This window comes from Tetrao urogallus (assembly GCF_951394365.1).
Source record: "Tetrao urogallus genome assembly, chromosome: 3".
Classification (NCBI taxonomy): Eukaryota; Metazoa; Chordata; class Aves; order Galliformes; family Phasianidae; genus Tetrao; species Tetrao urogallus.
The window spans coordinates 69,111,437-69,123,986 of NC_136815.1; the positions used below are offsets into that span (position 1 = coordinate 69,111,437).

General features: G+C 43.0%; 1 protein-coding gene across 1 annotated transcript in view; it reads left to right on the top strand.

Annotated features, from left to right (window-relative positions):
• Nucleotides 1–7,160: 7,160 nt before the first annotated feature.
• MARCHF6 (membrane associated ring-CH-type finger 6) overlaps nt 7,161–12,550 on the top strand; it is a gene marked incomplete at both ends in the record, with an annotated part of 47,391 nt that continues 42,001 nt past the window's right edge. The window contains 2 exons of the mRNA XM_079533732.1: nt 7,161–7,179; nt 12,258–12,357. Coding sequence (XP_079389858.1) covers nt 7,161–7,179; nt 12,258–12,357 — 119 coding nt within the window. The remainder of the gene's footprint in view (nt 7,180–12,257; nt 12,358–12,550) is intronic.

Here is a 12,550-nt window from a genome sequence, read left to right on the forward strand (position 1 = left end):
TCTGCTGCTGGTCTGTTCCCTGGAATTTTTTTTTCAAAGTAGCATCAAAACTGAATTTTGATCATATACATTTTTTTGTCTATATATTTTTTTAACTTAAAAAAAAAAGGCACCTCATTTCCATTCCTCAGCATTAAAAATATAAAACACAATAAAACCCAGTTTAATAGTACATAATAATTTTTATATATTATGCAAAAATCACTATAACTCTTTCCTCTAAGACAAAAATGTTTGTATTTTCAAACCTAGAGCTCTGAAACTTAAGCCAATTTGCAAGGACAACTACATATTATGAGATCTGAGAACAAATACTAGGCATGGCATGATTCAGAAGAAAAGTGATGAAACTGCACATTCCTTAGTGAACTTGTGAATTGCATGAATAGAAAGTCAGAAATCAAACAACAGCCACCCTCCTTAGCATTTATAATTAAGTCTCTTCATTTGCACATAAGAAGATTTTGTAATACACGCCTGTTAAAAGGCCTGTTTTAAGTTTCCTACTTCGATGGGGTAAAAAGGTTTTGCAAAGTCTGGAAAACTGGACCCACATTTTACCTGGGTACAACTCAGAGTAATTTTCAATACATGTATGTTCATCTTTCAGACAGCTGAAGTATTGGCAGTCAAACTGCTTATTCCTGGAAACCTCCCAGAGAACCTGCAACCTTCAAACACTGCTAGACATTTTTCATGTTCTTTAGACAGGGTACCTTTTAGAGCAACTCTTCTTACTGTGATGTCCCAACAGCAGATGGAAGCCAATAATTATACCTCTTTGTTATGATTATAACTTTCTTCTCTCTTGTACTAAATGCCTCTTTATTTTAAAAACATAATTTAAAAAAATATTACTTGAAATGTGTTTTATTCCAAGTTGATTGTCTTCAGATTTATAAAAGAACTTCAGCTGAGAGATTGAAGAAGAAGCCAAGCTCAAGCCAAGCTTTGAACACCAAGCCAATTCTGACCCCAGTCCTACCATTTACTCTACTTTCCTGAGGCCCAACTCGCTTCACTTCTTGGACTTCACAAAGGATTTAGATTTTTCCATGAAGCACAACATTAAATACATACAGCAATTTTGTAGAATCACAGAATCACAGAATCAAAGAATGGCCTGGGTTGAAAAGGACCACAGTGATCACCTAGTTTCAACCCCGCTGCTATGTGCCAACCACTAGACCAGGCTGCCTAGAGCCACATCCAGCCTGGCCTTGAATGCCTCCAGGGATGGGGCATCCACAACTTCCTTGGGCAAAAACTGGGTTTAGCATTAACTTGAAGATGGGTGAAAATTTATATCTTTCAGCTTCCAGTTTTCATTAAAATATAGTCATGTTAGTTCAAAATAAGTAGGCAAGAATCTTATTGAGTCCGTGACTATAGTGATACTAAAGTGCAGAAGATTAGTAAATATCTTCAATAAATTGACAGAGATTAATATAACAACTGGAATACAATGAACAGGGGAAATGTGATGGAAAAACAGATGGAAAATCGCTGATCTGTAGTTACATTTTAGTAAATGGTTTGTTTTTATGCATGCTATAAATATGAGTTTTCAAAACCAGAAAGATTTCTTTGAAGTCCCTCCTCTTTTATTCAGTGACAATCTAAATCCAAACCTTTTTTGGTCATGATAAATGAAATGGAACTGATACTACATTCAGAATTTAGAAGCCAATACAAAGTGTTCTATAGGTCCAAGAACATTTCTGATCTAATCATGGAAGATATATTAACGTAAGTACTTCAAATTAAATAGCACAAGCATACATTTTCAAAATCCAGTTTTAGACTATGAAAAAATCTAAAGCAGCAAACCAGTTTCTCTTCTGCTGTACAGACTTCCAATTCAGCTACATTTACCGATCCTCATTGCTTACACATACAAGACATCTTTCAGTCTCCTGTTCCTTGACCTACTTGGACTGCCTCCTGTAATTGCAAGGTAAAGGCTGCTGATGAGGGCACATCAGTTCACACAAGCGTGCTGCTAAGCAGGACATGCTGTCAGACAACATCCCATCCCTCACGGCCAGACCCACACAACAGGCTGCTGGCATGACAGCACTTGGAGTGTCTGTGCTGCAGTGCTCACATGCCTGTCCCTGCCTCTGCCTCCTTCCCTGTGGGCAATGAAAGTTCCTCTCCTCCTGACTTTGGGCTCTTGGTGCTGCTGACTCTTTACCAGGTAGCATCCAGTATGCCCTAGATTTGAGACAAGAATTGGCAGAAAGGCTGACCATCACTGGGGGGAGAGTGACCACCTGGGCCAGACCTGTCAAGGTCAGGAGCCTTAGGCAACATTAGAAACTCCCAGCAGGTTGTCCCCACTTTGCCCTGACTGGGAGGACAAGGAGCAGTCCCTTGGGCAGGCAGAGACCCTCAGCCCAGGTGCTCCTAGGGGAAGCCCTGAGCCCTCAGGTCTTTGTGGTGCACATCACCATGCTCTCTTTCTCCCTGCTTGGCTGCCCCACTGCAGGTCCCAGAGATGTTCGGTGTCCTCAGTCATCATCTTCTCAAGTCCCCAGGCCACCTCCTGGGATTGGAACAGAGGGGCCCTCTTGTGGCACACGTGCATCATTTTCCCCTCGCTGGTCCTGCTCCTGGGCTGGAGGTCTGTTACCTTGAAGCTTTCACCACAGTTTCTCCATGACAAAATCAAGAGAAGAGTATATGCCCAAAACGTCATCTCTTACATAGCCCTTCTTCTCCCGGTTCCTTGTACTCACACACTTCCCCACTCTCTACACTTATTTTGGCCATGCTGTTCAACATAATCCTTTCCAGCATGTTTTGCATCTGTACAGCTCTTGTCTGTTCTTTTCACACTCCTGTACTGTAGGACTTTGCTAGAAGAGAAAAAAAATCTTCTTGCCCAGCTCCAGCTTATATTCATCTGGAGTGAGACTTAGAGTGGTGGAGAGAGTTGTCCATGAGCCTTTGCTTTCCTTGAAGCAACTATGAAATTCAGGCCTCCTTGAGTACTCTCTGTCCTTTACCATATGAATTCTCCCCTGCCCTTCCATATAAGCAGGATTGGGAACTCGATCGAGTGGACCAGGAGCATACAAGAAAAGCAGAGACAGTACATGCCCTCAAGGGGCTGTAAATCATTTGAATACCCCTGCCTTCCTTCCTGGAAAAGGTCAGAGAATGGAGGCAGGAAAACAATCTTGAGGATTCAGAGAAGAAATGAAAGACATGGAAAACCCCATTTGCTACCCTGAAAATAAGAATCCTGACCAGAAAATCTGGTATAACTTTCTGACAGCTATTTGTATGCCCAGGATTCAGCTAAAAATGAATGAGAAGGTACAGGCTCTCAAAAGACTCTTACTTTTAAAGCAAGGATAAACTGCACACTTCTAAACTAGGGAATTTTCCTTCTTTGAAAAGGATAGTTTCCAAACAGGCTTGCTCTCAAGAACTGAACAGGGGTCCTAGGGTGAGCAGTTCAGATACTTTTCACATAACCTCAGGACAAATCTGTCAGAAACACTATGCACCATCATTTCTGTGAGCATCAGCATCTTTGTGAGAGGACTTTAGCACCTTGAACCAACAGGCTGAGATCCTGGCAGAAGATCATCTGATATCACGACCACATTCAGAAACAGGTAAATCAAAATGTTTCATTGATCCATGCAGAAGAGCGAAGAAAACACAGGTTTTAAGTAGTAAATGTGTTTGATTTTTCATACCAGTCACCCATCTGAAAATCTACTTCACTGATCCAAGCACTTTGACATCCTTCTCTTTAAACATCAAAAGCATTAATTGGTTTCTTCACTGCATTTGCCAATCCTACAGTAAAGGCAGCGCATACAGTAAGTGCACTGTTGCCTTGAGGAAACAAACCAAAGCTGGCTTTTATGTCTGGCTTCTCAGCGTGCAAGGGAAAGCTTCTATGAAATCACAGACCTCATAAAACAGAGGCTATTGACTGATTTAACTTGTAATAACTCTGACCTCTGGACTGCAACTCGCTTTTCCCTGGCCAAGACAACTCTCATCTTTTTTCCTGTTGCAGAAAGATCTGAGAAAAAGTAATGACAAATCATTAGAAACCTAAGCCCTTCCAAATTTCTCCCCTAATTAATGCAGGAGAGGCAGAGGCAATAACAAGTATCTTTCTAAAAATATCTATAGCATCAATATGGGTAAAATGAAGATCATTCTCCACAACAGACATGTTCTTGTTTTTTCAGTGCTAAAAGTTAAAATGTGGCTTTAAATTCAATTTAATTTCTTTGGTATAATCTCCAGCAACACCCACAAGAAATGGTCAAGAAAAGGTTTCTGGGAAAATAGGATTGCTCCTGCTAAATACTGAGGATAATCCCCAACTGCTGTTACCTGTGACTATAACTTCTTAGATTTTTAAAGACATAACAATCAACAAGCCTTCAGAAGGACTTATAAGCAGTTATTTGACACATGTAGCACTTTTTCCACTATCTCCTCCTGTAAGAAGAACAAGAAGAATGCAAAAATTAAAAAAAAACAACACCCTCATCCCATGTTAACAACATGTTTAACTAGCTAGAAGGTCCCCTTAATGTTGATGGGATGTATAGAACCGCCAGCCTTAAATGATATTATAGCTGGCAGGAATGGGATATTCTGGAAGGCAAACACAGCCCATTTTTAGAAGCCTTCACAAAACAACAGCACCCGCAGAATTCTCAATATCCAGTACATTCCTAATAGCCATGTGCTCCATGCAAAGCGTGGCAGCAAGATCCCAATCGAGTTGGCAGTCTGTGTTTTAAACAGAAAATCCACTGTAACCAGTACACGTGAAAAGATCTCTTCTGCACTTCTGCAATGTAAGATACTCATCACAGCCTAGGTTCAGGATGAAGCAAATGCCAGCTGAACGGAAGAAGGCTGGTAAATACGGAATCTTCAAAGTCAGCATGGAGCATTAGTTCAACAGCTTGGGCATCCTCCTGAGGAAGCAGCAAGTGTTATTGCCTGTACAGCATTCCTAAGACTACTTTCCTCCATTTCTGTATCAGGAATCCTCTGGCACAGCAGATATCTACTGATAAGATGCAGATTGATGAGATATTGTAGCCACATGGCCAGGGTCAAGACATGTGCCCTTCAGAAGACTCCCATAGTGCACTGGGAAGATCTGTGGTGGCAATGACTTTCACCAGAACTTTGTACTCTCTAATCTGATCGTGTCACACTAATTTCCTGTAGGATGTACTTTATGCTGTTATCAGAGTCCTTGCTCCGCTTCTAACAGCTTCTCTTTTACCATGGAGACTCTTTCTAGTTCTCCCTTGCGATGGTGGAAAAATTGGATCAGTTACAGTCACCCAAACTCCTGCCTGATTTATTGAGATAAATCATGGTTTAGTTGCTTTCCTAAAGATAATCCATCATGTTTTCCATATTTCTGTAACTTGCTGCTTATAACCCACTGAGCAATGTTTGTTGTGAGAATCACGTGGACAGCTGAGGAAAAAAAAACTAGGTCAGCACTAGAAGGCAAGCTGCTGCCAACTGTGAGTGACAGCCTTCAGAGACTAGAGCTGAGACTTATACCAGAAACAGTGGATGCCATTTCACACATTCTTTTTTAGACTGAAAATGTTTAGCTAAAGAAAAACTGAAAAGCATTAACTTTTGCTGTTTGGATTTTCAATATTTCAGACATCCAAAATAACTCTAGGATGTAAGGGAACCTTTTCTGTGAAGTTATTCTAAAACTGGACAAAAGATGGAAATATCTTAGAGGTACAAATAGTGGATACTTTCAATTTTTTACGTTCGTTTTGTATTTTAAGAGAAATACACTAAGACAATATATTTTCTAAGCATTTAAGCACTGAAAAACATAGGTGCTTTACAAAAATAGGACCATCTTCAAAATAATTTTGTCTTCTTTCCACTCCTACTCATTCTAAATATATCTTTCCTTTTACCATGATCTTCAGAGATTTGGGATTGAGTCTATTCCTATCTTAGGTTTCCATCTATAAAATTTCCCCATTTCCACTGTTACTCACATCATAACTTATTTGTAGCAGAGATATTTTTTAGCATGCTTGTTCAGAGCCTGTTGGCACCAATTCTTGACCTTGATCACAGTCAGAAGCAAATAACAATCTCCTAACATCCTCTTCTGTACCAAACCCATACTGAAACACTGGGTAAGAACAAGTCTGGGGGGAGTAATTCTCTCTAATTGTTGAGTAGGTGGTATAAATTTAATGCTTGATAGGTGATTTAAATGGCTGGATAGATAGACAACAATAAGATCATTCACTGGCAGCATATAGCTACTCATTTCTAAGGTTTTCATCTGATTTTTAGAAGTCTGCTGTGAAAGACTGAAACTTGGACAAATGCATAAATTAATTAAGGGGAACTTTATGCATTCATTTTGTCTCAGTCTTTTGAATGTGAAGGATGACCTAGGGACTTCTATGTGACGGTTCTTCTGTATTCATCGCAGCTGAGCAACAACAGTGGTTGCAAGCTTGGAAGAATGTGAATTACAGCGTGCCTGGAAACGAGACCACCTTTTGGTGTTTGGTTGGATTGATGGCTCCCATTCAGACGGATCCAACATGCTGCCCCTTCTGCTATCTTACACTGGCACTTTTTTTTAATATGCCAAGCTAATCTGCCAAGGTCAAAATCAGCTTACTTGTAAACTAAACTGATATTTTTAAGCCTTCAGTCGGAGTCTTGTCACCCTGCCTTGCTCAGGAAGAGCCGAGCGTGATGTAACCCACGTGTGTTGCAATGCAGCACTTTGCTGTAGTTACACCATTATTGGGGAGCCACGCTAAGATTTCACATTTTCCTCAAGATTATCGCCTGCACCGGCCGATACCATCCATCCCATCAGCAGCTCTGGTGCTTGAAAAGGGTAATCTGGAAACACTCTGTCCATCTCAGCAGCACCGTGCCGGGTCACAGCTCCACGTCCCGAGGCATCACGGCCTCTCGGAGGGGTCGGACGGCCTGACACGGGCAGACCGCCAAGCCAGCAGGGGGCGCTGTCGGAACGGACGGCGCTCTATCCTTGACGTGTTGGCGGCGCCATCGCCCCGCGCAGCGCCGCGCCGACCCGCCCCGCCGCCGTCACGCCACCCTCTCGGCCGGCGCTGCGTCAGCCAGCCAAGATGGAGACCGCCGAGGAAGGTATGGCGCTCGCTCCGTGCCCTTCGCTTTCCCCAGCTCTTCCCGGCACGGCGGGGCTCTGCCCGCGCTGCCTCTGAGGGCGCATTGGCGGTGCGCAGGGCCCCGTTGGCGCGTTACCCGGCGGCAGCGGGGCGGGCCGGGGCGCGCGTCCCTTACATAACCGCGGCCGTTGGGAGCCGGGTGCTGCCCGGCGGGGGAGGGGCGGCGGAGGTGCTGTGGTGGCGGTGCGGCTCGGCTCGGGTCGGTTGGGTTGGAGGAGAACATTAGCGGCTTGGCTTTCGTTACTGAGCCGTCCCTTTGCATGTGTGTTTGTATGGCACTCGGTTTTCCAACTTGAGAGGATAAGACAGCTGGGAAAACGCGAAGCGATGGGTTGAAATCAGGCCGTGTCTTCGTAGATATGCCCGTTGTGCTGTGCTGTGCTGCGCTGCGCTGCGGGGAGCTCAGCGCTCGTGGAAATCACAACGTGCGTGTGCTTAACATCCAACAACTTGTAAAGCTGCTTGCTGCAGCAATCCCCTGCCTCTGCAGCCCAGCAGCTCCATCAGATGGCGTGATTCAAGTGACTGCTGAGGTTTTGGTTACTTGGCATCCAGTTGTCCGGGATGCTTGGATTACAGCGAACTATGGGGCAGGTTCTCAGAACTGACCAGTCCTGCTCTCACCATGCCAGTCGTTGGTAAATCCATCTCGGTGGATTTAATCCAAAATCCACAGCTGATAATTCGTAACAGGCTGCTAGGAGTGATAGCCTTTGATCCTGTGTGCTTTCAGAGGACCTGATCTGGTGACTGGGGAGAATGGGAGGAGAGAAAGGGGGTTGTTAGATATCCTCTAGGGCGCATTTGTGCTGTACTTTCCACTTGGACTTTACACTTGTGGTGTTTCTGTTTGTATTTATTTATTCATTTGCATTATATGTATATCTGTGTACCATATATAGCACCTTACATGTTAATGTTACCCTCAAAAGCTTAAAAATAATAGCACTGGGACTAACTATCGCATAGACTTGTGCTATAAATTTCAAGTGGGCCTTTGTAAGTGTTGATAACCCAGTAGTGATATTTGTGGCAGTTGCACTTCTGGTAGAACCACAGAATTGCTCAGGTTGGAAAAGACCTTCAAGATCAGCAAGTCCAACCACAACCTAACCATACCTCCCTAACTCTAACAACCCTCTGCTAAATCATGTCCCTGAACACCACATCCAAACTGTTTCTAAACACATCTAGGGATGCTGACTCAACCACCTCCCTGGGGATCCTATTCCAGTGCTTAACAGCCCTTTCTGTAAAAAAAGTGTTTCCTGATATCCAACCTAAACTTCCCCTGATGCAACTTGAGACCATCTCCCCTCATCCTGTCATCTGTCACTGTTGTGAAGAGACCAGCCCTGCTGTTGCTGTAAGCACCTTTCAGATATTGGAAGAGAGCAATAAGTCTCCCCTCAGCCTCCTTTTCTCCAGACTAAACAGTCTAAACAGAATGGCTGATTGATCAAGTTAATGAGTGAAGCAGAAAGAAACTCACGTGTCTTTCCAGTTAAATAAGTTTCTTGCTGAATAATCTGAACTTCAGTTTTAACTATTACACTGGTGAATGTTTTGTTAGGTATGTGACAGGCAGAGAAGTTTTCTGTGGGGAAACAAAGAGCTGTGTTACCCAGGACTGTTATTTCCAAACTGCATCCTTGTAATAGGATCAAAGTGTATATGCAAGGAGAAAAATAGCATCTACTGCACAATGGAATTCTGTCTGTACTTGATCTTATACATAAGGTGGTGTTGACCCCAGGGGTCGTTGATTTGAAATTAGATGTTGCTAAATGGACCAGATCGTTGCTTCTCATGTGTTTATTTGATTTTATAAAACAAGAGGGAATCTCCTTTAAAAAACTAAAAATTAGGCTTAACTTCTTTTAATAAGCTAACAGAAGAATGAAATCATTTTCTTAGTAAAGAATTCATTGATTTTCAGTAAAGAAAATTTTGCTCTTCCCAGCAATCTTGGGAATGCATGAACAGTCTGTTGTGAAAGTCGATACACCAGTAATGAGTGGGCTCAGAGGGTGGGGGTTCTTTAGAAAACAGTGTGCCTTTAACTTCCTTTGGTGTCATGGTGTTCTTAAAGCAGCAGTTTCACATCAATTGAAGCCATGTAACCCCGGGTTCCTGTGTTCTGTTATTTGCCCCATCCTGTCTTTTGTCTGACCTTTCACAAGGCCACTCTGACATATCAAGTTGTCAGCCTGCTGTGGGTAAGGTGCTGGAGGAAAGTAGATCCTGCCTGGAAGTTGAAGAGATCTGTTCTCTATGGTTGTCTGGAAATACTCTCTGTGATAAAATGAATCCTTTGTTTCTTGAAGTGGTGGTTCTGGCCTTCCTTGTAGGCAGAGAGACTAGGAGCTCTTGGTGTTTACAGCCATGTGGCGTTACTTGATGTGACTGCAATGGAAATACTTTTTGTGTTTGCTTGTAGCATCACTGATGTGATGCTTAATATCAGATTCTGGAGTTAATTTTAGATTTTCATCCCATGAGAATGAGTTAAATCTCTTAGAATTTTTTTTTTTTTTTTTTTTTTTTTTTTTTTTTCCAGAATTACTATAATTCTTTCATGCTATGTGTAGAAATGATTCTAATACTATGTGAACTGTGGATTTGGTCAAATTATGACTTCTTTGCAGAAAAACCTTCAGATTGTAACATTTGGTTCCCTTTGAAATTCTTCATAGAAAAACAGTAACGTTTGGAGATTTGAAACAAGAAGAAAGATGTGTGATTTGAACTTGAAATTGTGTATTTTCAGTATTGTTACATCACTGATGTAAGTTAGTATTTTCCTTCAATATGCGTCAGTTACTTCTTTAACATTGCTGGATGGTTATTGATGGAGAAATGTTTCCTAAAAGAGAAAATCTTAAACCTAAGTCTTCTGTAAAGATGGACATGTTATATTTGTTTCCATAATGCAAGTACGAGTGCAAGGGTATGAAAAGAGTAGGGGAAGATAACACACATCTGTCAGTAAACAAACAAAATAGTTGAGTTGTGTTTAAATGCTCTGGAGAATGAAATGGTGTTAGAAAAGACATCCCATCTTTAGAGGGAGAAGGATACATTCACTTCTTTGCCTGCAAAACATCTTGCAATGGTTAGTTGTAAGAATATGTCAAAAACATAAAGAAGCTTCAAGACTCCTGTGAAATAAGAAATAGAAAATGTCTTTCACCTGGTGACTGGACTGCAGGCTGTTAAATGGATGCCCTTAGCTTCAGTGGCAAAGTCACAAAATATTGCTTTGTGTTCTTCCTGATTTTGGTGTTTTGTTTATTCCTTTGTTTTATTCCTTGTGGCCTTCTATGATGGAGTGACGGCATTGGTGGACGAAGGGAAGGCGACCGATGTCATTTTCCTGGACCTGAGCAAGGCCTTTGACATGGTCCCCCACCACATCCTCATCTCCAAATTGGAGGGAAGTGGATTTGATGGGTGGACGACCCGATGGATAAGCAATTGGTTGAAAGGCCGCAGACAGAGGGTGATGGTCAATGGCTCTATGTCCAGGTGGAGGCCGGTAACAAGTGGTGTCCCCCAAGGGTCTGTCTTGGGACCGGTGCTCTTTAACATCTTTATCAATGACATCGATGAGGGAATTGAGTGCACCCTCAGCAAGTTTGCTGACGACACCAAGCTGAGTGGTGCGGTTGATACGGTGGAAGGAAGGGATGCCATTCAGAGGGACCTCGACAGGCTGGAAAGCTGGGCTCGGGTGAACCTAATGAGGTTCAACACGGCAAAGTGCAAGGTTTTGCATTTGGGCCGGAAGAACCCCAGGCACCCGTACAAGCTGGGAGGAGTGATCCTTGAGAGCAGCTCGGCAGAGAAGGACCTGGGGGTCCTGATGGACGAGAGACTCAACATGAGCCAGCAGTGCGCTCTGGCAGCTCGAAAGGCAAATGGGATCCTGGGCTCCATCAGGAGAGGGGTGGTCAGCAGGGACAGGGAAGTGATTGTCCCTCTCTACTCGGCTCTTGTGAGGCCCCATCTGGAGTACTGTGTCCAGGTGTGGAGCCCTCAGTACAAGAAAGACATGGAGATTTTGGAAAGGGTCCAGAGGAGGGCGACTAAGATGATCAGGGGGCTGGAGCACCTCCCCTATGAGGACAGGCTGAGGGAGTTGGGCTTGTTCAGCCTGGAGAAGAGAAGGCTGCGGGGCGACCTCATTGCAGCCTATCAATACCTGAAGGGAACCTACACCCAGGAGGGGAGTAAACTCTTCATAAGGGCTGACAATAGCAGGACTAGGGGAAATGGATCCAAGTTGAAGGAGGGAAGATTTAGGTTGGATGTTAGGGGGAAGTTCTTTACGAGGAGAGTGGTTAGGCCCTGGAACGGGCTGCCCAGGGAGGTTGTGGATGCCCCGTCCTTGGACGTGTTCAAGGCCAGGTTGGACGGGGTCCTGGGCAACCTGATCTAAATGTGTATGTTTGGTGGCCCTGCTAGGCAGGGGGGTTGGAACTACATGATCCTTGAGGTCCCTTCCAACCCGGGTGATTCTGTGATTCTGTGATTCTGTGATTTGCTCACAAAGGAGCATGCACTTATGCTCCAGAGTAGTGACTGTCTTATGCACGTGTTAGGAATTGGTAGATCTCTTCTACTCAGCTTCTCTTGAACTTGCTGAAAACTCAGAATCATTCCATTTCAAAGTTTACATTTGCTTTCAGAGAGACTGTCCTTTGCAACCTACGTGTTGCTTTAGAGGTGATGTTATTGTTATGCTCTACATACAGCTCTGGTATGTGGATATCCTAGAAACCTTAAGTATGTAATAAAGAAAAAGGTGTTGTTTGTGTTTTCTTTTAACGTGATGACCAGGGAGATAATGTGGTTCTTGTTTTTGTTCTGCTAGTCCTCAAGTCTTCGAATCTTGTGTCACATGAAATCAGTCTTAAAGCTTTTTCCAATTTATTTTTGCGCATTTTGCTATGTGGCAAAGCTTCTGTAGTGTGTAATTAGTTTTGTAAATGTGACTTCTTCCAGCAGAAGAGTAATAACTGTTGTCTTGTTCAGCAGATATATGCAGAGTCTGTCGGTCTGAAGGAACTCCTGAGAAACCCCTGTATCATCCATGTGTGTGTACTGGCAGTATTAAATTTATTCATCAGGAATGGTAAGTTCTGAGAGTTTTTGGTTTTCTTCATTTTTCTTTGATAAAATTAATGTATTTCTAAAAGCAGTACTTCATATGTCTTCTTGTAGTCAAGTTTAAGCAAATTTTCAGAGGAGATGTGTTCAGGATTTGGGTTTTTTCTTGTATGATGGTTCATTACGTAGAAGTGTGAATTCTCACAAGGAATTTAGCA